General features: G+C 40.9%; 1 protein-coding gene across 11 annotated transcripts in view; it reads right to left on the bottom strand.

The window, feature by feature from the left end:
- Positions 1–25,384, bottom strand: part of ICE1 (interactor of little elongation complex ELL subunit 1) — a 34,972-nt gene extending 9,588 nt beyond the window's left edge. For 2 of the 11 annotated variants that reach the window (XR_015706522.1, XM_087766073.1), the window contains exons 1-15: positions 24,908–25,383; positions 24,017–24,075; positions 22,428–22,462; positions 21,963–21,981; positions 21,073–21,184; positions 20,009–20,085; positions 13,673–13,710; positions 11,668–11,750; positions 11,358–11,397; positions 11,212–11,268; positions 9,391–9,480; positions 9,256–9,309; positions 7,433–7,785; positions 2,083–6,876; positions 187–355 (exon numbers count right to left, since the gene is read on the bottom strand). Coding sequence is in view for 9 of the 11 variants with exons in the window: in XM_087766073.1 (XP_087622199.1) it covers positions 187–355; positions 2,083–6,876; positions 7,433–7,785; positions 9,256–9,309; positions 9,391–9,480; positions 11,212–11,268; positions 11,358–11,397; positions 11,668–11,750; positions 13,673–13,710; positions 20,009–20,085; positions 21,073–21,184; positions 21,963–21,981; positions 22,428–22,462; positions 24,017–24,075; positions 24,908–24,991 (6,064 nt within the window). In the remaining 2 variants the exon portion in view is untranslated. Of the gene's footprint in view, positions 1–186; positions 356–901; positions 1,152–2,082; positions 6,877–7,432; positions 7,786–9,255; positions 9,310–9,390; positions 9,481–11,211; positions 11,269–11,357; positions 11,398–11,667; positions 11,751–13,672; positions 13,711–20,008; positions 20,086–21,072; positions 21,185–21,962; positions 21,982–22,427; positions 22,463–24,016; positions 24,076–24,907 lie in introns of those variants that run through there. The other 9 variants (XM_087766030.1, XM_087766049.1, XM_087766086.1 and 6 more) reach the window with 8 other exon arrangements.
- Between the last annotated feature and the right edge of the window lie 329 nt (positions 25,385–25,713).

Below are 25,713 nucleotides of genomic sequence, written 5' to 3'. Positions count from 1 at the left end.
GAACTGTGAGAAGGGAAATTTCTTCTAGAACAGTTTATACTTCTTCACTATAGAAAAAAGTTCTAAGGAAAATGTCCCTTTCACAGGATTTTTGTTTGTTTTTTTTTACAAACATAATCATTCTGGAACACTACAGCAAAGACACACAGCATATTTAAGATACAAGACCACTAAGTAACACTATACCTTCTTTAAGTAGGCTATAGCAGAAAAGGCGGGCTCTTTCCAAATCTCCCAACTGTCGACAAATTCCTGTATAGACTCGACATAGAGACTGATTGAAATTGTAATTTGTGGCATTCTTCTGAGCCTTGAGTTTATTGAGAATAACATGCAGCAAGGACTCTGCTAAATGCTATAAGGTACAAAAAATATTGTTAAGACTATTATATACTTGAGAATATTTGATAACATTACAGTAGTATGACAAGCAAAAAGAACTACTATCTTACTTGCAAGAATAATGTTTGCATACATAAAATAATGCAGAAAAGTAAATCAGAGGCAACCAGTGAAAGAAAAAAGAGTGAGGAGCAACTTCCCAGAATAAACATGCCTTAAACAGATGAGGAATAGGACTACTATTCATTAAATAGAAATTTTTTAGTTATGTGATTAAAAATTCTTCCTTAAACAAAAAGTGAGAAGAGGAATAACGACAGGTAGAGGAACCACAATAACTTAATCAGAGCAAATGGAGCACCCTGACTTGGCTACTCCCCAAGCTGTCACAGGAGGATGAACAGCCCATTGTCTAGGTGTAAGACCCATTAGATCAATCAACTCTACCCAGATCACCTTACACACTGCAGGAGGTGGGGAGGGGGTGTTACTGTCTACAGTAACAGGGACTCAAAATGAGATGCAAGGAAGGAGAATATTGGGATTGTGCAAGACTTACTATAGGATGTTTAGAGGGAGGACTAGAACTGGGGAGTAGAATGAGAGGCTTAGGAGCCAGGTGCTGGAGAGGCCACAGGTTTAGACTGGGTACCTGCAAACACCAGGGAGTCTGAGTGCTGGCTTTGTGAGGAATCAGAAGGTCCAAGCCAGCGACCTGAAAACCAGGGTTCTGAGGATCAGATGCAGGTAAGGCCATAGGTCTGGACCAGCTACTGGAGGGATGTGTGTGCACTTCTGTGTCTGTAAGTCTGTCAGTGCATGAGACAAGTGGGGAGAACAGGAGTTACCTACTGGATATACTAAGTGTCTAATGTTAGCTACTGGAGGGATCCATACTGTCTGTATATATATGTAAGTATTTTCCACTACCAGGCTTTCACCCTGATCAGCCAGAGAAGGGAACAAGATTAGGCACATACCGCGTGCACGTATGCCTATTAGGAGTACATACTCTGCCTTGCTACTGGCTGGACCTGAAAACATAAAGCTGCTGCAGCCTTGCTTCTATGAAGTTACCAGATTTGGCAACTCCTAACCAAGATGACCCAAGAACTTCTGTGGAGAACTTAATTACATTCAAGAACTTAAACAGGGCAAAATGCTGCCATGTTAGTGAATTGCTCTGCTGTAGACTACAAATTCTCTATGAGAAAGACGGCAATTGAAGTGAATTTTTTCAACACCAAGTTCTGAGAAACAAACTAATGGAAGATTTTTCCAATAAAATGCATTTGAACAACCTGATGTAGAATAATAAAGGCAAACATGGAATGAAAGGGTATGTCACTATTGTATATACAATGCAGTTTATCTTATTTAATTGAAAAAATGAAAAAAGGTAATCAAACCTCACACTTCTAGAGGAACTCCTTCTACAATTTTTAATGTTATCCACTACAAAAAATGCTGCAAAAATAAAGTGTTTTATGCACACATCAGGAAAGCAAAAGTATTTACAAATACAGTTTTGCATCTTGGACACCACTGAACAGTAATTTCTTGTAGAGTTCTACATTTTCTTAAGTTATAAAAGTTTAGATGTGCGATAAACTTCCAAGACTACAGTTTGGCACTGCAGATTTCCTGAACAACTGAGAATTCAAATACTACATACTTACACCCTTTTCATCTGCACAGAAGTCATTATTAAAACACAAAATCAAAAATTATGCTACTTACCTTGTTTTTTATACCAAATTCATAGACAACTTCTTTCTCTTCATTTCTCATTATTGGAATCTTTGAGATATTGCCGACATACACGTGACCTTTAATAACTGGCAACAAGTCAAAACAGGAGTCAGCAATTTTCTTCAATGCCAAAGAAACTTTCTGGCAGTCAGGATCAATAACCTTCTTTACTGGTAGTGATGCTTCTAAACTGGAACTGTGTGCTGAATCGCTGATTTCACAGCTTTTGTCATCGAAAGCCTCCTGCATTTCAGAGATTGTATTTTTAGTATTTCCAATAGCAGCAATATCATTGAGCTCCAGCTTTGGTGGTTCACTGTCCAACCTCAGTCTCTTTGCACTTTTTGGCATAGATATTGGCAATAGCGTCCGTTTTTCAAGATGATTTGATGAGCCTGAAAACAATTGCTGATTTTGCACACCTTTGTCTTGATCTTTGCTACTATCAGATTTTAAATTGCTCCCAGTTTTAACAAAAGCAGTTGATGTAGATGCAATTGCTTTGAACCCACCTATTTGAGCCACAGGTCCTGGCAAACTTTGGCTGTCTGAAAAAGCACATCGGTTAAGCTGAATATTGCCTTTCAGAATGTTTAATGTCCTTGCCCTTGCAGACAGCTCTGGATACATAGTGTCCAATATTTTCACAGAGTTCTCCTGAGGAGCACCTGGAGCAGCACTATCAGCTGCAAACAGAGGAAATCTTCCTGGGACAGGAAGTGCATGCTTTGGAATGGAAGTACAAAATTTCAAAGGTGAGGAGCGAATCCTTCTACCTACTGCCATTTCTGAGGGTGAGGGAGGAGAAAATAAAAGAGCAGATTTTACTGTTGGAGTATCTGCTAATGGAGACATGAGAGGAGGAACAGGAGTTTCACGTAGTGGGGATATCAGGTCATCAAGAGGGGAAAGCAAAGAGGATTGACCAGTAGAAGACATTACTGGGGATATGGTACATGCAGCTTTTGGAGGAGTAGCAATCAAAGGCAGTAGCAAGGGGGGCAGAGGAGGACCCATCTCTTGCCTAATTTTATTTATAGTCTCGGATGAGCATTTTGTTGGCACAGAGGTATCAGCATTTGCGAGAACTGGCTGAGTTAGTTTAACTTTGAGTGTCTTTGTTTTTCTTTTACCTTGAAACAGCCTCTTTGATAGCTTGGCATGCATTACTTGGGCAGCTGTCTTGGCCGAAACAGTCAAGATTTCAGATGGTTCTTGCTCTTTGCACTTCAATTTATTGCTGTCTTTGAGAGCAACATCCACACAAGACTCTGACTCCAACATACATGGCTTCTCAAATACTGTTTTTTGTGGCTCAGAAGGCTGCCTAACTGTCTGACAATTGCACTCTACATCAGATATGGCTGGATTTGGAAGATAATTGACAACATTTTTTTTTCTACTGCTACCATCTAGGATAACATCAGTACTGTTTTCTCCTATGTTGCAAGCAGTGCAAGTTTGATTATGATTATATTCTTCAAACACTGAGACCCCCATATCAACACCATGTAGTAGACTTTGCTCCACATTTGACTGAAGTTTTTCAGAATCATTTTCTTCTAAGAAATTGCCAAGGCCTGACATTCTTGTATTTAATTTACTGTTTTTTACAGCCAGTCTGCATGTTTCTGAGAATCTGGTTAACATCTGGCATAGTGGTAATCTATTTTTTGATGCATTTGGCATCACAGGGCTTTCTTTTGATGCCCCAGTTTTTAACAGACTTTCCTCACTGTCACTGATGCATCCAGCTCTGTTAGAACCTACCATGCGTTCATTAGCACCCTCAGCATTTTCAGAGGTTACTAATATACACTCTCTTTTGCAACAGGCTAAGTCTTTAGGATAACCCTTCCTAACCACACTTGACAACTCATTTGCAGTATCTGGAGAGGTGTTTGTTTCACTGTGTGTTTCACTGTGTGTATCCATATCCACCATAGTGTCTGCATTTAGATGACTAACTGTCAAAGTATTTCCTGGGTGCATTGTTGAATGAAGTTCACATACTTGGTAATTAGCATCAACAATTGCACTGGTTTCCAGAGCACCCACTGCAGTTCTCCTGGAAGCTCTCAGTTCCTTTCTGCACATGGGAACACATTCAGAACATTTCACATATCTAACTTTTTGTACAGAACAGTCTTTCTCTTCAGATTCATTGCTCTGCTCTGGCACATCAAGATCATTTTTAGATCTTTTTATGGCATTTTTCCCAGACGCCTCAAAACTATTCAATTCTTTGCTTTCTCCCCCAGCTGTTAGTGAACCAGTGCTAGAAGGATCTGTTCTAACCTCCCACATAGAAGTCCTGCATCCTGATTCTTGACAATCAAACTTTTGGAGAAGAGAAGTATTATTATTATAAGAGTCTGCATCCAGGATCTGTGATGTAACAGATGCCTGAGGTTCTTTATCTACTGGCTGCTCCTTCTCATCTCGAATTTTCACTTCATTTTTGTGTATGTATTCCCTCTCAGGGCAGTCCAGTTCTTTGCACATGTTGTCTTTTTCAGCAGATAGGGTCTCAGCACCCTCTTCCAAGCTTTCTAAAGAACAGTTAAATGCGCTACCCGTAACACAATTTTTATCTCCTTTGTTTTCCTGTGTACGGGAAAAAGCAGTCTTTTCTGTGAAATTAGTTTCAACAAAACTGACAGCTTTCTGAAGACTGAAATTTAGATCATGAGGCATTGTGGATTCTGAGCAAATTCCCACTTGCACTGGAGAATATGTTTCTTCAGTATTTATACAGCCCACCTCCGAGTCACCTTGAGTAGAAAAAGCCACGCCACTGTTAAAATCCATTTCTGAAGTAGGCTGGCAGATGATCTCTGAAACATTATTTTTCTTCACAACATTCTCTTCCCAGTTAAATGAACTGGAACAAGTCTCTGTCACCAATTCCTCACTTTGTTTATTTAATTCCCCTTTTATTTCATCACATTTAACGTTTTCAGTTACCGAGAACTGATTCAGAGGTTTTGGAAACTGTGCCTGAGAAGTAAGATTACTTTCTACTAAGACAGATTCAATGGTATCCACTCTTTCCAACAGCTCACTGCTTTCCTCTCTGAAATCTTCTGGATTAATTTTGAATTCAGTCTCTTGAGATTCAAACACTCTCAAGTTTTGAGTTTTGGACAATCTACATTCTAATGTACTACACAGGTTTTCAGGTTGTTTTATTTCACCTTTTATTTCTGTAAAATCTAACACAGAGGATTCAAACTTAGCTACACTGCTTTCTGCATCAATAATGCATGCCATCTTCGGTAATGCAAGTATACTTTCCAAGTCTGACTTCCCTTGTGATAAATTACTGCCATTTTCATCCTGGTGTGGTTTGCCCTTTAAATATCCTTCCTCCTTTATATCTCTTAATTTTCCATTTTCTGAAATATGGAGTAGCTCTGACGATTCAGGTATTTCTGGAACACTTTCTCTGTTAAATTTCACGGCTAGTTCAACAGTTTCAGGTCTGGTTGTATACCTGTCTTCAATTTTGAGCTGTTCATCATCTTTTGGAAAGGCTGACAAAGCAGTCCCCTCCATACCTACATTTTTGTCTCTGTCAACCACAGACAATGAATTTCTGATTCCTTCAATAGCAGATACAGGTAAATAATGTCTAGGGACTTTAACAGTCTCTTGTTCACATTCTCTGTCCACTTCATCTTTTATTGTTTGCACACATTCTTTCTCCAGTATCTCTTCACTGTCATGTTTTATTTCAGAGCACTGAGAGTGTGCAGAGATCTCAATAGCTCCAGTGTCTGCCTCAGTCTCCATAATTATTCCCTCCCCATCACACTGTATCATTAGGTCTTTAGGACACTCCACTTCACAGAAGGATTTTGAACTACTGAAATTGGACAATACATTTTCAGAGAGCTCTCTCTCATTGCTTGCCTCTGCAGAGAGTCCTTTCATCCGTATTGTAGCTGTTAATTCCTCTCCAATTATCACTTGTTCTATGTTTTCCCCTACATTACTCGTCATATTAGTTACTTTGATTACATTTTTTGATTCATTTTCAACCACTTCATTCTGTATCAACACACCAGATTTCTCCTCAGAATCTTCACTCTGAAGCACAATGCATTGCTCGGGTGGCAAATGAGTAACATTTTGGGGAACAGATACTGCCCTGGGAGTTACTCTCTCTCCTGATAATCCACCTCTCTCTGCTTTCATTAATTCACCACGCTTTTCATGTGTACCCTCATAATCAACAGCTCTGATTAAGATTACATTCTCCTCTGTTTGCTCTACCTCACTACATTTTTCCATCTGATTCTGAAGCTTGAAACTGTGTAACATAAAATCAGCTGAAGAACCTTCCTCTTCACTGTGTATGTCCTCACTATCTCCCTTCTGTTCTTTGATGGCTTCCAATTCATGTGCTGCTGCTTCAGTTAGTTCTCTCTTCTCAGTTTCCATATTCTCAGAATTCTCCTCCAAACAATCTTTGTTGGCTTCCATGTTTGTAATTAAAGTAGCAGCTTCAGCTTGCTTTGTTTCAGCATCTCTCTCCTCCTTGCTTGACATCTTTGGACCGATATGAACATTTTTTTCATTCCAACTCAGGTTACGTGAGATTTCTGCATCAAGACCATGCTCACATGATTTGCTCTGTCTGTTACACTCCTCATTGAGGCTGAATACATTACAACTCTGAGGCTGAACTTGGTTGTCTTGTAAAATATCCTCCACTGCAGAAGCACCACAATCAACTTCTTCATCACTGGAACCTGTGACTTCTCCAAACAATATATCCTTTAATAAAAAATACAAAGTTAATATTCCAAAGCCTGGTATCAGTTTTAAGATCTATTTCTCTAAACAAATACACTGATGGCTCTGACATGCAGTAGTTTTGAGAGATTAAGACTTATCAACAGAATTACATCCTTCTCCAACGTTGCTCTTCACAGCAAATGGAAAGTACCTCTGTGAAAAGTTGGAGACTTCTTCACCTACCTACTTGCATTCTAAGATTACTGGAAAACAACATTTGAGTAGGTTCCCCTTGACTTTCAAGCTGTAGAATTTTGCTATGAAAGCCACGTTTATAGTCAACAGGAGCTGGGACTGTAAGTCGGCAACATTGGGAAAAGAAATTATGACAGCAGTTGAGACACGGGTGACTTTGTTTTAAATATACTTCTGAAAATTATGTTTTATCTAAACACTCACACAGAGACCCTTTCAGTGCATGAGTAACTGATACTGATACTCAAAAAAATTAAAAAGCCCAGGAATATCAAATCATTATTTTTGCAGTAATTATACGACCAAGTTGGTGCCAAGTCAGGCACATCCTGAAACTCACCTGTGTAGTTGGTGGTGAAAGCTGTACTGGAGAAAGCAGAGCAGGGAGAGGCCTGGCCCAATTCAATATATCCATCACGTTTCCACCTGGGCCCTTTTGCTCCTGGTCAGAGAAGTCTGAACTGCTGTGTGCCCCATCTGTCTGTATTATCACATCTACAGTTTTATCCTCAACACCATGCAGACATTCTTCAGTAGTCCTGTTCTCAACAGAGTCACCTCCAAAAGGCTCAGTACTCACTTGAAGTTGCATGGCTGTTACGGAATTTTGCTTTCCAGCACTTTCAAGTGGAGAATACCAAGGTAGCGTTTTGCCATCACACTTCCTGATCTTTTGGTGGATTTGTACAGTTTCTAAAACACAAGAATATTATTATGAATTCTTTTCCCCTCCCATTTTTCTTTATAGAGATAATACACCATGGTAATAAGAATGCATTACCATCTTTTCAAGTGATGTTCCCATAGACTAGTAATAAGAAGCACTTAATGTCACTTTCAGGAATATTTTCCTTACAGAGATCAGATGTTGTTATTCACAAACAATTCTTTTTTTCATGAAAAAGTTATATGTATGTGCAAAGACCTCCCCCCCAAACCACTTTCTGACTTGAATCATTAAGACTGTTCTTCCCAATTTTTCTTATCAGGAATGGCCATACTGGGTAGGACTGAAGGTCCATACAGCTCAATGATTTATTTCAGTTTTAGCCCAGTAACTGATGTTCAGGAAAAGCAGGACAAGCATGCAGTGACATTCCCCACTCAGGCTGTAATTCTCAGCTTAAAGCAACCTGCAGCTTTGAGCCAGCAGCTGCACTTGCAGGCCAGTTACAATTATACCCTGCCATAAACACAGTAAGGGAGTTCTTAGCTATATTCCTAATTGTATGATTTAATACATACACACTTTTAAAGTGTTTGTTCTTTAAATTTCAATATTGAGTCTAACTGTACAAGATTTTGTCTTCAATGATGTGACTCAGTTAAAGCTGAAGTCTTAAAAAAAAAAAAAAATCTTAGAGGTGAGGTTCCCCCTGCGACATACCTATGCACAATTTTTACAATATCTAGCCACTCCAACAAAAGCAAAAGAGGGACTGACTAGAAGGGACTGTTATGGACAATTGCTTCCTTTTGTGAAGGTACTGTAGTTTCCTTGAGAAGATATGAATAGGAAAGATGGGACAGGACTTCTGGAATCTAAAGTTCCCCTTGTGGTGGCTGGGAAGGGGATGACACTAGAACCTGATATCCCTGAAATCACCCATATTTCACACTCTTCAGTTTCTTGTTCTTGTTATTTGATTGGCCCTTTATCAAGAAATCAAATTCAGAATCTCAGGGGACAACTGTCTAGCTCAGTTTTGGAGCTGAAGCCACAGATCTGCTGCATTAAACTGGTGGGAGTGAGGCTGATAAACTGGCTTACGAGCCGGTTATTTTGGCACCTCTTATGTGGATTCCACTGGAACACAATCTGAAACTAGATTCATTGGGATCTACACTGGTAGCAAATTTTCAGACTTAACAGGGTAGGGAGACAGGATAACAGTTCACCTTCAAAGCTCTTAAAAAGGCAGGGTACTTATCCCAGACAGTATCTCTACAGCCTGAGTCACTGTTTACATAGCTGTTCAAATTAATATATGCAATTATTTTCAAATATTCTAATCACACATGTACTTGACCAGGCAATCACCAAGGAAAGTACTTAAGTCTGTCAAAAAAGTGTTATGCAAACAGTACCCAACCTGATGATATCCCAGTAAGACTAAATTAATGCACCTGCATATCAATAAATTCACATTTACTGGAACCTACCTTCTGTAACAGTCAGTCTTCTTTTTTCAGGCCATGCCTCATCCTGAACAGAAGCTGAAAAAATGTAGCAGTATTTATTTTTGGTCAGAAAGAGACAACTTCAAGAAAATTCCAAGACTTTGCATGCCATCTCACCCAAGACAGGATCATTTTCCTGATTCTCTCTTTTTCCTGTTGCACTGTCAATGCACATCCAGAGTTCTTCTAACAAAAGCTTTATTTTTTCTGTTAAAATAAATATTTTTATAAATTGAGGAAAACCTCAGTTGCTCAGAGAGCTAAGAATTTATGTTTCTTTATTTTTACTCAAAACACAGACAATACCCACAGCAAAAATTAAGACAAGGGACATAGGGGCATTTTAGCTTCAGAGAAAGAGAAACGCTAGATGCCATTGAGACAATAGATCATGTATTGGCCATTGCCACACAGCAGACTGAAGGAACAGTTGCAGGATGCTCTAGCTTTTCCTTTCTATAGTGAGGGTGGCAAAAAGTTGTAGCAGCCCCCAGAGTAAAATGTAAAAGCAGCATGTATGTAGCAAAATGTAGCATTAGTGAAATTAAACAGCTTTCTAAAACAACTCAGGTGACATGAACATAAATGGGGGAGGAAATCTTTTAGGAAGAAAGTATTTATATCACATTCTTTCTTTATGCCCACTCAGTAGTAACTCATCTTAGTCTTGCCATGCAGTAACAGCACATTGAATGTTTCTGAACTAATTATCAGGTCACAACATTAGTAGGCATTGTCTGGAGTCCTAACAGCACCATTGCTAGGTGATGCCAAACAACCTAGTTCCAGAACCAGAAGGGCAGGTGGAGAGGGAGAAACAGACCAAAAACTCAACAAAATACACAAGCACCTCACCTACTTATGCCAAAACCATCATCAGATCCAACAATCAGGAACTGAGACTATTGGTTTTGTGCCAATTCCGTAAGTCAAAGACCACAACAAACTGCTATTGTTTTATGAAGAGACATATTAAAAAAACCTCAGCACATAAGAGGAAAACCTGCCAAATTTTGTATGACAGTTATTAACAACACTAGCATTTTCTCATTAGTAATAAAGCCTTGTTGCTATTTGAAACTCAAATTAGAGCTCAGATCTTAATTTTCCCATTTTGCCATTAATTAAAAATTAAAAGATGAAATTGGGTACCAATGTAGTACAATCCAAAAGGCAATAAAAATATGCCAAGACACACAAGAACTGACAAGGTCTTCAGAAAGTTTAACTTTGGCAACAAACTTTATATACAAATATTGCAAAGCAAGAAATAGAACAGGGAAGTTCTTCTTTTGCCTGCAAATTGCCTTCAGAATTTCTAAACAATTCAAAAGCAATATCAGTAGTTTAAAAGACTGCAAAAATGCAAAAAAATAAATTTGCTTAAAGTTTGGCCTCAGTACTTTAGAGGAAGTTTAGGAGTTTGCTCCATTACACAGTTAGATCTGGATAATTTGTAGCAGGTATTTTAGATCATTAGGGAAAAAAAAGTCAATAGGGTAAGAAACAACTATACATCCTGGATTTCCACTTGATTTACAGAGCCTCACATAGAAATTGTAGCAGATTACACTCCTATATTGTGTCTTTTGCTTTGCATGCTTCCTTTATGATTTCAATGAACGTCAAAGACAATAGGATTGTTTGTATTTTTCGCAGTGTTTGCATTCTGTTTTATAATTGCACATCAGTTGACTTCACACACGCATGGGGTAGACTAGTGATTTTAACGAATCAAGTATTTTCCTTATTGCAAAACTGAAAATAGTCACCTATTACATTAGTCCTTCATCAGTGTAACATATTTGTATCAACCATATCTGCTCTTACAGCGTTCCTGTCAGTATCCTCTGTTTCCAAAAATGCAACTCCAGAAGAGTTGCAATAAATTCATAATGGTTGGTTCTGCACAGAGAACCATCTTGCAAAAAATCTTACCTTTGTCTATATCTGTTGTAACATCTTCACTTGAACTCTGGGTCTCCGCGTGCTTAACTATAAAAAAGAGGAGAGGTGGGAAAGGAAATGTTTAAATGGAACAATACCACACATAAATCTGAAGGCATTCAAAGGTGAACACTTACCTTTTCTGCACTTCTCTTTAAGTACACCATCAAGTTTTCCCTGTTAAAATTAAATAATATTAATTTTTCATGTCATACATAGTTTGTAGAGCATCTACTCTTAACTAGCATGAAATCTAAACCAACATTTCAAAGGTCATGCTTCAGTTGGAAAATTTCTATCTTTTAAGGTGAATTGCTATGTTTAGTTACTCAATATCCCCAACAAATGTAATTTTACTATTTCAGTACCTCTATTACTAGTAGCTTCCTTTTCCCCCCCCCAGAAATACTAAAAGAAGCTTCATACAAGAGACAAGGAAAGTCTTACTTGTGCCTTCTTTAGCTCCTTTTCAAGCCTTTTCTTTTCAGTTTTCAGTTGTCTGAAGTCCTGTGTATGCTTTGTTGCAGCCTCTTCAAGAAAGAGAACCAAAATTCAAGTTAGAAACTACAATGTAAGAGACAACTAATTTAAGTTGACCAACTAATTAATTGGTCACCAGTTTGCAAATGAAAATACCAGAGAAAAAAAAGATAGATAGTGTGAAATACAGATCCATTGAAGTTATATTTTGGCTAATTACGACAACAACTCATGCATACAAGTATGTCATCTTCCACTGCATAATTACTGTTCTGAACTACTGAAATAGATTTATTACTTTTCTCGCTTACATGCAAGAATGGAGGGTGGGTCATATTGTAATGATACTGTACTGTAGAACAATAGACACCAAGTGAAAAAAAGGAATAAAATTAAGAATCAGGTGCAATGTTTTTTTCATGTGTTTTATTCTCTTATTTAAAAGAGGGCTCTGGTTCAAAGATTAAAACAGCATAGCCAACTGCATTAGAAAGATGTAGATAGCACTCAAGACTAACAGAGAAGAGCACCTTACCTCTTAATGTCTAACAGACACCTGGGAAGAGTGCAGATGGGTGTGAATAAAAACTACAGAGCAGGTAAGTGAGGGCTGAATATGAGGTTCCTAGGGAAATTCTCAAGCAAGAGAGATACTTGGGAGAACTCCTGAGAGATCAGCTTGGTGACTTATACACAGACAGCAGAGAAAAGACAGAGGGAACTTGCCTGCTGATCAGATCAGGTCACAGAAGATAGCGTATCAAAAGAAAGAGCATTAAAAAAGCAGCTCAGGTGGTAGGTTGACAAAAAACAATCATGGGAAAATTTCAGATTGACAAAAGATACCAGGTTAAAATACAGGTTCAGGGACATTTAATGAACACAGAAAAGAACAAACCAGATAAACTAGTCACTCAAATTGGACCTAATGTAAACTATCTCACAATATTTTGTTCTAGCTCTGCCAGCATCTGAGTTTTGGGCGACAGGAGCCTATAAAAACCTTGCTGCCACATAATGGAACTCCAAAATGCTCATCAAAATAAACACCCTTTACCTGTACTTTACAGCAGGATTTGGGGAGTTTCTAACACCAAGATACAAGTCACTCAGTTCACCGTACTTTAAACTGTGGTAAGCACAGCTTAAGTGTGCCATGAATGAAAGTATTTGCCCTGCCAACTAACAGTACAGCAAGTTAAGTATCAGAATGCTTTATGCATATCTACCCTCTACTAGCGAAACAAGAAAACCACAGTGCCACGAGGCAAGTGCTTTATCTCTACTTAAAAGGAAAAGAAACAAACAAATAAAAAACCAATTGCCAGAATATTTAAAAATCAGAAAACATGTGTCAGGATCACTGCATATTTAAATATGATTACAAACATGACTAGAAGAATCCTGCCAAGATTATTAGAACGCTGGAGCACATACCCTATGAAAACAGGCTTGTTGAACTAGACTTAATTAGCTTGAGAGGGAAAAAAAAAAACAATTAAAAAAAAAAAACTTTAGAAGGGATCCAAGCACAGCTTTCCTGTACCTACAAGGAGGTCTCCAGAAGATGGAACATGACAGTTCAGTGGTGCGTGGTGGGAGGACAAGAGACATCAGGCATAAGTTGAAACAAGAGGTTTCCAACTGACTATAAGGAAAAGCTTTTTCGCCGTGAAGACAGTCATGCAGTGAATCAGGCTGTCCAGACAGGCTGGGCAGACTCCATCCTATGAGGTTTTCATGACCAGAAGTTCCCTTCCGACTTCATTTACGCCATGCGGCTAAGATACTCAACAAAAAACATTTTGCAGGAGGGCTGATGTAATTCAGAGACTTAGCACCATGCATAGTCCTGCCCTGCCTTGTTCCTTGGGGCCTCAGAGTTAGAAAGTTGCAATTACTTCTTTGGATAAAAAAAGGAATGAAGAGATGGAGTAGGACAACAGCACAGTAACACAATGTAGAAAGTTACCTTCAAGTTTCTTCACTTTTGTTTCCAGTTTCTTTCTCCTGTTAAAAAGAAGGCATTAATACATCATTTTTGTATAGAATTATGTTGCATGAAAAGAAAAAAAGAAATCTAGCCATTTCAGAGAAAACACATTTCCTAGACCCAGGACCTTTGAGATGAATGTGTCCCTGAAGCTGAAAACTTAAATCAGTGGAATGTTGCTGACATTCTCACAAACAGCTGTATCTGTCACAGAGGTAGAGTTTGCTCTTAAGAGAGTCAGTCCACTAATCCAGTTACATAATATACCTTCAGCTACAACTTGGAGTTACAAACACAATCCAAGAAAACTGGCTTCTGGTTTTTGCATTTCTATGATGCAATGCAGACAGGTTAGTTTTACTCCTTAAAAACAATTAAGCCTTGCTTACAATCAATAAGACCTAAGCAATGAGATAATCAGGAATAGCCTTCAGCCATCACTTATGTCCCACAGCTTGTTGTTCAGAATACCCAGGTGTTTACTGAAGCCAAAACAAAACAAAAAAAAGTGATGCATCCTGAACAATTTTGACTTCAGCATTTCCAACCCTACCTTACATGTAAAACATACACAGAACTGGAAAATAAATAAAAAAGTAAACACTTCTATTATTTCCTTCTGTTAGATCCCAATATCCCAGAAACAGTTTTTAAACTCTTGTTGATAAGTAGAGGACTCTGTCCTGACAAACACAAGCTACCAATGCGCGCTGATCACTTTCATGAAGAACAACACAGTTCACCCATTCCCCATATTAAAACTTCTATAATGGATTGATATTTACAGCCTAAGACTTTCTGGATGTGCAAGCTTTAATCATTACTTCAGACATTAACTGGAATACATTTGAAAACCCAGAAACAGGATGATTGACCATCTTTGACATGTTCAGTAATCAAAGCATTTATACTATAAAGTAATAGACCAATGCTCTTGGACCTTCTCAGCCTGAACAGGTTCATACTTAACTCTCTCTATACTCAGATAATGGCTTTGACAGTCAAGCCATAGGTGAGAATTTCAGAAAAAAATCCTCATAAAACATCTTTGCAGGAAAAAAGAAAGAGAAAAAAAAAAGGGTGGTGTTGTCCTTTAAAAAATAGCAGGTAACAAACTTCTGTTTCTCTATAGATTATCTTCTGACCAGTGCACAGAAGTACTGCATCTACAATGTATGGACATTGGAAGCAAGGACAGGCAACATCAGAGGACTACAGAGGTGCCATTTGCCATTGTAGGGAGAAGATTAATGCAGTCAAACCTTGATTAGAGTTCAAGCTGGCCAGTACTCTGAAGGAAAACAAAAAAGGGCTTTTTAAAATATGGTAACAGCAAAAGAAGGATCAGAGATAACATTGGTCCATTACTTGATGAGGTCGGTCACCTAACAAATAGGGACATAGACAAAGCAGAGATGTTTAATGCCTTCTTCACCTGTCTTTAACACCAATGATGGGCCCTGGGACTCCCCGGAGCCATGTGTTGGAAGACCATCATTGGGCAGATGATAAACTCCCAGCCAACTCTGAACTTATTCAAGACTTGCTGCTCTAGCTGGATGCACGTAAGTCTATGGAGCCTGATGGGATTCATCCCAGGGTACTAAAAGAGCTGGCCGGTATTATCACGGGACCTCTCTCCATTATTTTTCAACATTCCTGGGAGTCTGGAGAGGTCCCAGCTGACTGAAAGTTCACAAATGTTGTCCCAATTTTCAAGAAGGGTAAGAAGGAAGACCCTGGTAATTACAGGCCTGTCAGTCTCACTACAGTGCCAGGTAAAATTATGAAGAAGGTTATTATGGGAGTTATTGAAAACACTTGAGAGACAACACAGTCATTGGTCATAGCCAGCATGAGTTCACGAGGGGAAGGTCCTATTTAACTAACTTAATTTCCTTTTACAACAAGGTCACCCATCTAGTTGACTAAGGGAAGCCAGTAGATGTGGGGGTTTTTAGCTTTTAGCAAAACTTTTGATACTGTCTCTCACAGTACCCTTCTGGACAAAGTGTCCAGCACACAGCTAGACAAGTCCATAATACGTTGGTTAAGCAATTGGCTGAGGGGTCAGGCTCAAAGAGTTATAGTAAATGGGGTTACATCAGTTTAGCAGCCAGTCACCAGTGGGGTTCTCCAGGGCTCAATTTTAGGGCCAGTGCTCTTTAATGTTTTTATGAATGATCTGGACACAAGAGTCGAATGTGCACATTAAGTTTCCGAATGATACAAATTAGACTCCCTCGATGGTAGAGAGGCCTTACAGAGATATCTGGATAGACCAGAGAGCTGGGCAATCACCCACCATATGAAATTTAACAAGAGCAAGTGCTGGATTCTCCACCTGGGATGGGGTAATCCTGGTTATACATACAAACTAGGGGATGAGAGGCTGAAGACAAGCCCTCCAGAAAGAGATCTGGGGGGCTGGGTTGAAGGCAAGTTGAATATGAGTCAACGGTGTTACCTCGCAGCCAAAAGGGCCAACTGTGTCCAGGGGTGCATCAAGCGCAGCATAGCTAGCCAGTCAATGGAGGTGATTGTCCCACTCTACACTGCACTGGTATGTCCCCAACTCAAGTACTGTGTGCAGTTTTGGGCTCCTCAATGTAAGAAGGACATCAAACTATTAAACTGTGCCCAGAGGCCCTAGGATCACCAAGATGGTGAGAGGTCTCGAGGGCAAGACTTATGAGGAGCAGCTGAGGTCACTTGGTTTGTTCAGCTTACAAAAGAGAAGGCTGAGGGGTGACCTCATCACAGTCTACAACTTCCTCAAGAGGGGCAGCAGAGGGGGAGGTAATGATCTCTCTCTGGTGACCAGTAACAGGACACAAGCAAATGGAACGAAGCTGCATCAGGGGAAGTTCAGATTGGACATCAGGAAAAGGTTCTTCACCGAAAGAGTGATCAGTCCCTGGAACGGGCTCCCCAGGGAAGTGGGGCACCAAGCCGGTCAGAGTTCAAGGAGCATCTGAATGACGTTCTTAAGTCATACGGTTTAGTTTTAGGTAGTCCTGCGAGAAGCTAAAGCTTGAGACAAAGTTTGTCTGTAGGAGTGATTTCATACCTAAAACCTTCTTCACAGTGGACATGCATATTTGTCTCAAGTTATCATGCTTATTATAAGCTTAGAATTGGGGAATTGCCATCCTTGTAAATATTCAAAACTCAACTAGACAAGGTCCTGAGCAACCTAACTTTGATGCTGGCTCTGAATGGCAGATTGGACCAAAGGACTTGAGAGATAATTTTTGGCCTAAATTATTTTACAGTAAACTGTAGATTAACATTCATTTTATGAACAATTCACTAGAATTCTGCTTCTGAACAAACTCAGCTCTCAAATTACTGAACTCATGTGACCTACTGCTTAAAATGGCCTCGGCGTCAAAGGTATGTAAAATAGCTGCATCATAACAGAATGGTTGAGGTTGAAAGGAACCTCTGGAAGTCACCTTGTCCGACCCACCCTGCTCAAGCAGGGCCACCTAGAGCTCGCTGCCCAGGACCATGTCCAGATGGCTACTGAGTATCTCCAAGGAACCTCCCTAGGCAACCTGTGCCAGTGGTCAGCCACCCTCACAGTAAAAGTAGTGTTTCCTGATGTTCAGAGGAGCCTCCTGTGTTTCAGGTTGTGCCTGTTGCCTCTTGTCCTGTCACTGCGCACCATGGAAAAGAGGCTGGCTCCGTCTTCTTTACACCCTCCCTTCAGGTATTTATAGACATGGATAATATCACCCCTGAGCCTTCTCTTCTCCAGGCTGAACAGTCCCAGCCCTCTTAGCCTTTCCTCAATGGAGAGATGCTTCAGTCCCTTAATCATCTTTGTGGCCCTTCACTGGACTCTCTCCAGTATGTCCATGTCTCTCTTGTCCATTCTGGGCTCCCCAATACACAGTACTCCAGGGGTGGCCTCGCCAGTGCTGGGTAGAGGGGAAGGAGCACCTCCCTCAGCCCGCTGGCAATACTTTGCCTAATGCAGCCCAGGATACCAGTAGCCGCCTTTGCTGCCTGGGTACATCGCTGCCTCATGTCCAACTTGGTGTCCACCAGGACCCCCAGGTCCTTTTCTGCCAAGCTGCTCTCCAGCTGGGTGGGCCCCAGCATATACTGCTGTGTGTTGTTGCTCCTCACCAGGTGCGGGACTTTGCACTTCTTGTTGAACTTCCCGAGGTTCCTGCCAGCCCATTTCTCCAGCCTGTCAAGCTCACGCGGGATGGCAGCATGCCCCTCTGGCCTATCAGCCACTCCTCCCAACTTTGTGTCATTGGCAAACTCGCTGAGGGTATGCTTTGCCCCATCATGCAGATCACTAATGAAGAACACGAAATGAACATCATGAAGATGTTAAACAGGACTGGACTGAGTACGCAGTCCCTCTCCTCTCCCCCCAGGGTATGCTGCTAGTTACTGGCCTCCAACTAGACTTTGCATCATTCATCACCGCCCTCAGGGCCTGGCCGTTCAGCCAGTTTTCAATCCACCTCACTGTCTGTTCATCCAGCCCTACAGAAACAGCTTGAGGGGCTGTGAGGCTCTTATGGGAGACAGTGTCAGAGACCTTACTGAAGGCCTGGCAGACTCTAGCCACTGCTCTCCCCTCATCTACCAGGCATGTCAGCTCATTGTAGAAGTTTATCAAGTCAGTCAAGCATGACTTCCCCTTGGTGAAGCCATGCTGACCACTCCTGAGGAGTTTCTTGTCCTTCATGTGCCTGGAAATGGGTTCCAGGATGAGCTGCTCCATCACCTTCCCAGGGATCGAGGTGAGGCTGACCGGCCTGTAATTCCCTGGCTCCTCCTTCTTGGAGATACGAGTGACAGATAGGAGATAGGCAATATATCTATATTGATACAGTATATTGCCAGCACATCAGGGTGGTCAGTTCCCTCTTAAGATGCAGTTAGCAATGGGGTAGCTGCTCTCTGCTGCTCTTAGGACAATTTGCTAAAGATTCCTTTAAGCTCACAGAACATAGACTACCATATGTGAAATAAGTGCAGTCTGGCAGAAGAAATGACAACAGCAAGTGACAACAATGCTAGCTTGCTTGTACAACCTTTTGGATGATAGTGGCTTGCTGCTGTGCTTGTGAGTACTGCATGTTTCACAAGCCACGTAAAGATACTAGGGTATCCCATTTGAGAGATGCTTCATTGGACTCTCTCTAGTATGCCCATATCTCTCTTGTACAGAGGAACCCAGAACCGGACACAGTACTCCAGGTGTGGCCTCACCGGTGCTGAGTTAGAGGGGAATGATCACCTCCCTCGACCTGCTAGTAACACCAAAATAGCTTAGGAACACCAAACTTAAAGATAATAGCCAGTTTACACGGAAGGAAGTAAGGAGTCACCAGTGGTAGTCCCACTGGGATGTGTGCTGGAACACATCAGAAATAAAAGCTGACCACAAAAAACAGTGGAAAGGTCTTAGAATTCCAAGGAACTGGAAAGCAATCATTGGTGTTGATAAATGCAAAGTGATGCACATGAAGAAAAATAATGATAAATACAAACTCGCAACACCCAGCTATATATTAGCGGTTCTCTTTTGAGAGCATAAGTACCTTCCCATACAATACTCAGAAATCACAGTTCCCTGATACAGGTGATTTAGAGGCTAAGAGCATAACAGGGTTAAAAAGCCTCTCTTCATTAGAGAGTCCATGAAAAGCTTTACGACAGGTAACACACACACATGCTCCAGGCAAGGAAGCCTTTGAGTCACTGGTTACTGGAAGAACAAACTTTGGGAATTACCAAGGCACAGCTTCACAATATTCTGTACTACGGCAGCAAAAATGGCTTCTACACTTCTGGTGCCAAATCCCTCCTGCTTATTTCCAAACATGGTGGACAGTTCAGGGCCTGTTGAGCTGTTTCTTTAAAAACAGCTCTTTTAAAGCATGATTTTAAGTGCAGATCACTTTGGCAATGTCATTTATATACTGGCCTCAGAGACTTGTCAGCAAAATGGAAATGGACGGCAATAACAAAAAGCCAAGACTAAGAACCACTTAAAACTGAAGAAGCTACAGCTTCTTCTCTAATCTCATCCTCTTCTTAAAAACCTTCTCTAAACAACCACCAAAAGTCACTTCAAGGCAGGATAATAATTAAACTAATACTACCTTCCAGAGTGACTGCTACAAAATTTAAGACCATTCTTCCACAACTCCCTGTTCTAAGAACCCATAAGCATAAAAACTTCAGCAAAATGGAAAGCATAACTAGGTAAGGTACAAATCCAAGTTCTGGAAGAGGTAAGAGGGGGAAAGAAAGGTTGTGAAAAAAAGAAGCATCACTCACACAGCATCACTGTTTACTATTTCTTCTTTAATTTTAACATATTCCAGTTGACTCTCCCGATAAATCTTGAGAGAACTCTGTGGAGAAGGAAAGCACAGTTAAAATATGTCCTTACTGAGGGCAAAAAAAATAGACGGCAGACACTTTACCTATTCTAATGAAAACAGCGCGTAGCCAAAAGTAGTATATTCAATGAGAAAAGCAAATTGAAAAATCAGGTTATTCTTCTTCTTCAAAGGCAAGTTATAACAAATAGATCTATATCTATCTATCTTTTGAATATGTGCCTCCAACACCTATCTGGATAGGAACTCAAAGCTGAAGTCAAGAGCACAACTAATATACACCATACATCTAATCCTGCTTTTTCTGAAAAAGTGCCATCAGGACATCAGGACTAATGCTTGCTGAGGGAAGAGGATTTAAAAAACAGTTCTAACACAGAAGAAAAACTAGGTACAGTGACAAGACAAATGTTAATATCCTACCTTGTATTGGCATGAAAAAACTACAAGAAAGAGGTTGGGGTCTTTTTTTCAGACATAATAGTTAATGTCTAGAAAATACATATGTTTAGGAGATTTGAACAGTCAAAAGCTTCTCTTCTGTAAACTAAATCTCAGCTAAAGGATGGGAGAGAAATCAGGAATAAACTCAAGTAGCTAATAATGTAAAAGCATGTGTTCAAAATGGTAACAGAAGCAAAATCCTATTCGGCACAGACCCTCTTTGCACCTTTTTAGCAGTACAAGTTATAAAGAGTTCAGTAATCTATGAAGATCAGAACAGAAAACCAAAGGAATTTGAAAGTATCTCCTTCCTTCCTAAATAAAGAAATAAACCACAAATAACCTGATCAAAAATCACGGGAACTACAAAAGCGTGAACTTTTTGCCTGTCTGAAACCTGCTGCCATTAATTTCACCTAAAACCAGAGCTGTCTGTCCCAGTGAGCTGGAAGTAACAACTGGGCTCATCAAAGCCTGCTTCATTAAGATGAGCATTAAATATATACATTTCCTTCAACAGAATAAGCACAAGTTATTTAAACCTTACAAACATACCTTTTTCTCTTCCAACTCTGCTTTCAAGGAACCCAACTCTTCCTGGCACTTTTCCAGAGGCAGGATTTTCTGCAGCATCTGCTCCACTTGGCAACGAAGAGCAGAGATCTCTCTGAAACAGGAAGTGTAATTAAAAAAAAAAGTTGCCAAAAAACATGGGTGCTTTCAAACTCAATGTTCTGATTCTTCAGGCAAGTGTCTGAGTATTTTGCTCTCCCCTATGGAAAAATGCTGTGACAGATATGTGAGGCTTTTAAGAGTCTAAGTGTTCTCATTTTTCCATCCAACATTTTACATTCAAAGAAAATTCAAGATCTGATTTAAAAACATTAAACTGAGCCTAAAGCTTGATGCAAGCAGATGGCACATGCCACACAGGAGTACTGCCCAGCTGCCTACACTGAAGCACCAGGCACATAGGCAGTGCTGTGAAATAAGAGCAGGGTCCACCTCTGGGATTTTTCAGCAGGCAGGATGGAGTCCGTAAGATTATATGCTGCCTCTTCCTCTATAATCAAGTAGCGTAAGCAAGGGCACACAGCTACAATTCTAAGACAAAATGCTTCATACAAATAGGGCCACCCCAAATACGCTTACACTGAACCACCACCACCAGATAAGCTCCGCATCTCCACTTCCTCAGTTTAGACTCTTATGTAACACAGGGCCAGGAAAGAATTTCACACAGGTATTGTAGAACAAGGACAGAATTCTCTCCTCATCAAGGAGATGACTTTGCTAACTATGGCCTAGGAAGCGTGGTAAAAGAAAGGACCATATTAAAAGCTCAGCCTAGACCCAGGGCTGTTGCTGTTACAACTCAGACTCCTAAAACTGTCCAAGACACAGAGAACATAGCATCTTTAGTAAACAGTTTAAATCAAACTTACCGTTCAGCAAATTGAAGCTGTAATTTCTTGTTAAGGGAGAAATTAAAAACCATTTATCAAACGTCCTTAAGCATATTTCAATCCAATCGCCACTTGCAAAGAAACATCCAATAAAGACTTCCACCCAAAAATCATACAGCTTGCAGAACTAAGTGTTTAATTAAAACATTTCAATACATTTGAAGTGAATAAGCAGAGCTTCTTCTGTTACATGAAAAAACTTGAGTCATTCTCAGCAACACAGATTTCAAATAGTCCATATTGAGCCATATATTAGATAAGCTGGATCTTAAGTGGATAGTTTTAATTTCATAGCCCTATTTTCTTTACAAAGCCTATCCAGTCTGTTCTTTACTAGAGGCATCATCTGTTAACTTAAACCTTAAACAAAAAGCCTCAAGCCCTCTTGTAAGAAATGCTGATATACTAATTCTGGAAGAACACTAATAGAAAAATAAAGGATATCAGTGCATTTCTGTTGATACTCTGTCAGCAAACGACTGCAAGGGAAAAAAAAAAAAAAAGACATTACTCATTTTCCCACCTGATTTTGACAATCATGTCTTGGGATACCTTTCCTTTTGCATTATAAATATGAAAAGTGTAAGATTGGTTTGCATTTTCTGATAGTAGTCAATATAATCCTTTTGTTTCATTAAGCTGTTCAAACCTCAAATCAGGCTGCTTTAAAATAGTAATTAAAAAAACCCCAAACGAACAACCGGCAATTACAGGAATTTGTAGCCATTAGCTATTTGTAGCTTTAAAAAACAAACAAACAAAGCCCCCAAAAAACATTATTTAGGTAAAGAACATAATATACATAAAATCAAAAAATATAATTACAAAATCCTAGTTCCCAAACTTAAAAGGATGTTTTCCTAGGAAAGAACACATAAATGTAAGAAAAATAGTTCAAAAGACCCTAAAAGGCTTTAATCTTTACACTATTCTTCTAGCAGCCATAAGAGGGTAACACTCTGATCCAAGGTGTACGGTAGGCCACAGAACTGCACCAAGGAAAGTTATTCTCTCCTTTCCTCAAATGTGGTTTTTAAGAACAGAGAGAAGAAAGGACAAGAAAGAGAAATACCATGACAGTTCCTCCAATACAGAGAGCGCTGCATTACTTTGTCTTGCAACAGTCAAGAGTAATCAGGTAAGGCAAAAAAGAAAGGGGCTGAGCTGCAAGTAGTTAAAGGAGAGGTAATTCCCACAAAAAAATGTTTGTACTGGCAGAAGGAAGAGGGACACAAAGTTTCAAGGTACAAAAAGGAATCTATGGACACAGAGTAAAGGATCTTTGAAGAAAAGGGTCTCAGTCAAGACAGTGAGGGCTCTCTTAAGTACTTTTTGGAAACCAGAATGCAGGACTAGAATTTAGATTCGCTAAAGCCAGATTGACATGTACCTGGGAAAGGGTACATGAGAAATAAACCATTAAAATTAGGAGACATAGCAAGGATATTAGGCCGTAGTATGGAAGTATACATAACATGTCTTGCTACGTTTTTCCATACAGTCTTATATTGATGGTTATTGAGAAGAAGTGGAAGCAATCACAGAAGAGAAGGCAAACTATGAGAAGCATTTCAGAACCTTACTGTTCTGACTGATGTTTGGCCTCGCTTTTCATATTCTGATATTTAATCCCAACAGCTTTCCACACCTTAATGCTCGGACTAAATTCTGTTGAAAAGGTTCGTACACACCGGTGCTTGACTTTTAGTTCTCATACTATATTCTTCACAACAGATAAAATGAAATGAATCTCTTCAAAGAGCTGCTTCTGCTAGTATTCGTAATAATATATGAGCTATTATAGCTACACAAAATAGCCCTGCTTTACTACCATTACACACAGATATTTTAGGACATAAAGAAATCTTACAGTCTAGATTTAGGACCTGTTTGTGAAGAAGTTACTTGCACTTTGAGAAGGATTAAGTTTCGTGCATTAATGAATATCTACATCCCACAAAACGTATTTGCTTTAAGAACTTAAGAGCAATAAAAACCCAACAAAAAAAAGACACTTGTGCAATTGTACTTACTCGCCATCAATCATTTTTTGCTTCAGTGCAATTAATGCGGCTACATATTCATTTATATTCTGTAAGGAAGAGTCTCAAATTGGTAAAGAAGATTCACCCCAAAAACCAGTACTACACACTGTAAATAACTTCTAAACTGATTGCTAATCTACGCAATACAATAATCTGTTCAAAAAGAACAAGTTAATAACTCACCGAAAATATATTCATACAAATACACACAGAGAATGCAGGCTCCACAAGAAAGTATGCATACTTAGATTAGGCTTTACTACAAAAGCTCTTAAAACTTTGCCTTTACAGTAATTATATACTAAAACCCCCACAACTTTTTTTTTTTTCAACATCAAATTAAGCTTTGGCAGAATATTACCAATAAACGGCATCTAGCTCATTTGAGCCTACAGATTTTCAGATTCTCAACCCATACGCATTCTAAGAGTGCCCGAAGACCTTCTCCGCCCTCTAAACTCTCAGCAGGGTCTTCCCCTCATTTAAAGGGGAAACAGACACTGCCTAAAGCGTAATACTATAAAACTACACGCTCGCTTAAGAGCGCTGAAGAAAGGAGGTGAACGATGACACTCCTTCCACTGCACCGAAGCAAACTCAAAAGGATACGCCTAGATTCACTAGCAGATCCCGCTAGGCACGCCGCAGAAACACAAGCTACTTTTCCGCATCTCGCCCGGCTAAAGCCCGCCACTGCCGCTCCTGTTAGAGCCCGTTTGCCACATTCGCTATCTGAGCTCCCGCTGCACCGGGAGCGGTGACTGCGGCACCCAGCGCTTCCCACCCGCCAGCGGCCCGGCGTAGCCCCACGGTCGCGTCCTTAAGCAAAAACCCCGCCCCAGGCGCTCCAGCGCCGCCGGGACGGCGGCCCGTTGCTACCTGCTGGAGAACGCCGCAATTCGCGCAGGCCGCGGCGGCGGCTGCAGTCCCGGCCGGCGGCGGCGGTGTCTCTCCAGGCATCATCGTGACCGCCGCGCCCCCCGCCGGCCCCGCTGCCCGGCAGCGCCCGCGCAGTCACACGCGCCCCTCCGCCCAGCCCCGACAACGGCGCGGGGGCGCGGCCTCAGCTGCGTCACATGTCGCGCCGCCGCTTCAGCAAGGACCCGGCTCGCCTTCGCCTCCTCGAGGGCGACCCCATCGCTGCCTGACTAGCGGTAGCGGAAAAGACGGCAGAACGCGCCCTCTGCAGAGGCCGAGCGTTGGAAGCGTCCGACGAAGACCGTCTCGGCCCACTGAAAGGAACGACTGGTCCCGTATCTGCCACGCCCTCCTACGAGTACTATTTTTTTTTTTTTTTTTAACGCACGGGCGCTTCCGAGGGGCGCTGCTGGGTCCTGGCGCAGGCGCGGGCGAGGGTGGCTTTCCTCGCCTGGCGCGAGAGGCTGGATGAGGCCGCTTCTGGGGCGGGGCGCCAGGGGGGCGGTGCCTGCGCGCGCTGCTGCCCCGCCCTCTCCTCTCGCGGCGCGGGGCTGGGGCGGGCGCACGCCGCGCCGCCGCGGCCGCCCTCCCTCGCCTCCGCCGCTGGCCGCTGGCGAGGGAGAGCTGCCGTCCAAACATGGCCGTACGTGGCTGCCGCTATTCCCTGACATACACAGAACCAGTTCTTAAAATGGGAGCATACCACTTCCACCCACTGAGACAGCATCTTGCAGGAGCGTGCTGTTCATGGCGAGAGACCAAGCTTT

The sequence above is a fragment of the Nipponia nippon genome, unplaced genomic scaffold, assembly GCF_047370975.1.
Source record: "Nipponia nippon isolate SJK-2023a ecotype South Korea unplaced genomic scaffold, ASM4737097v1 scaffold_1, whole genome shotgun sequence".
In the NCBI taxonomy this organism is placed as follows: Eukaryota; Metazoa; Chordata; class Aves; order Pelecaniformes; family Threskiornithidae; genus Nipponia; species Nipponia nippon.
The sequence above is the reverse complement of the archived record's forward strand: the minus strand, read 5'-3'. Positions and strand labels throughout refer to the sequence as shown.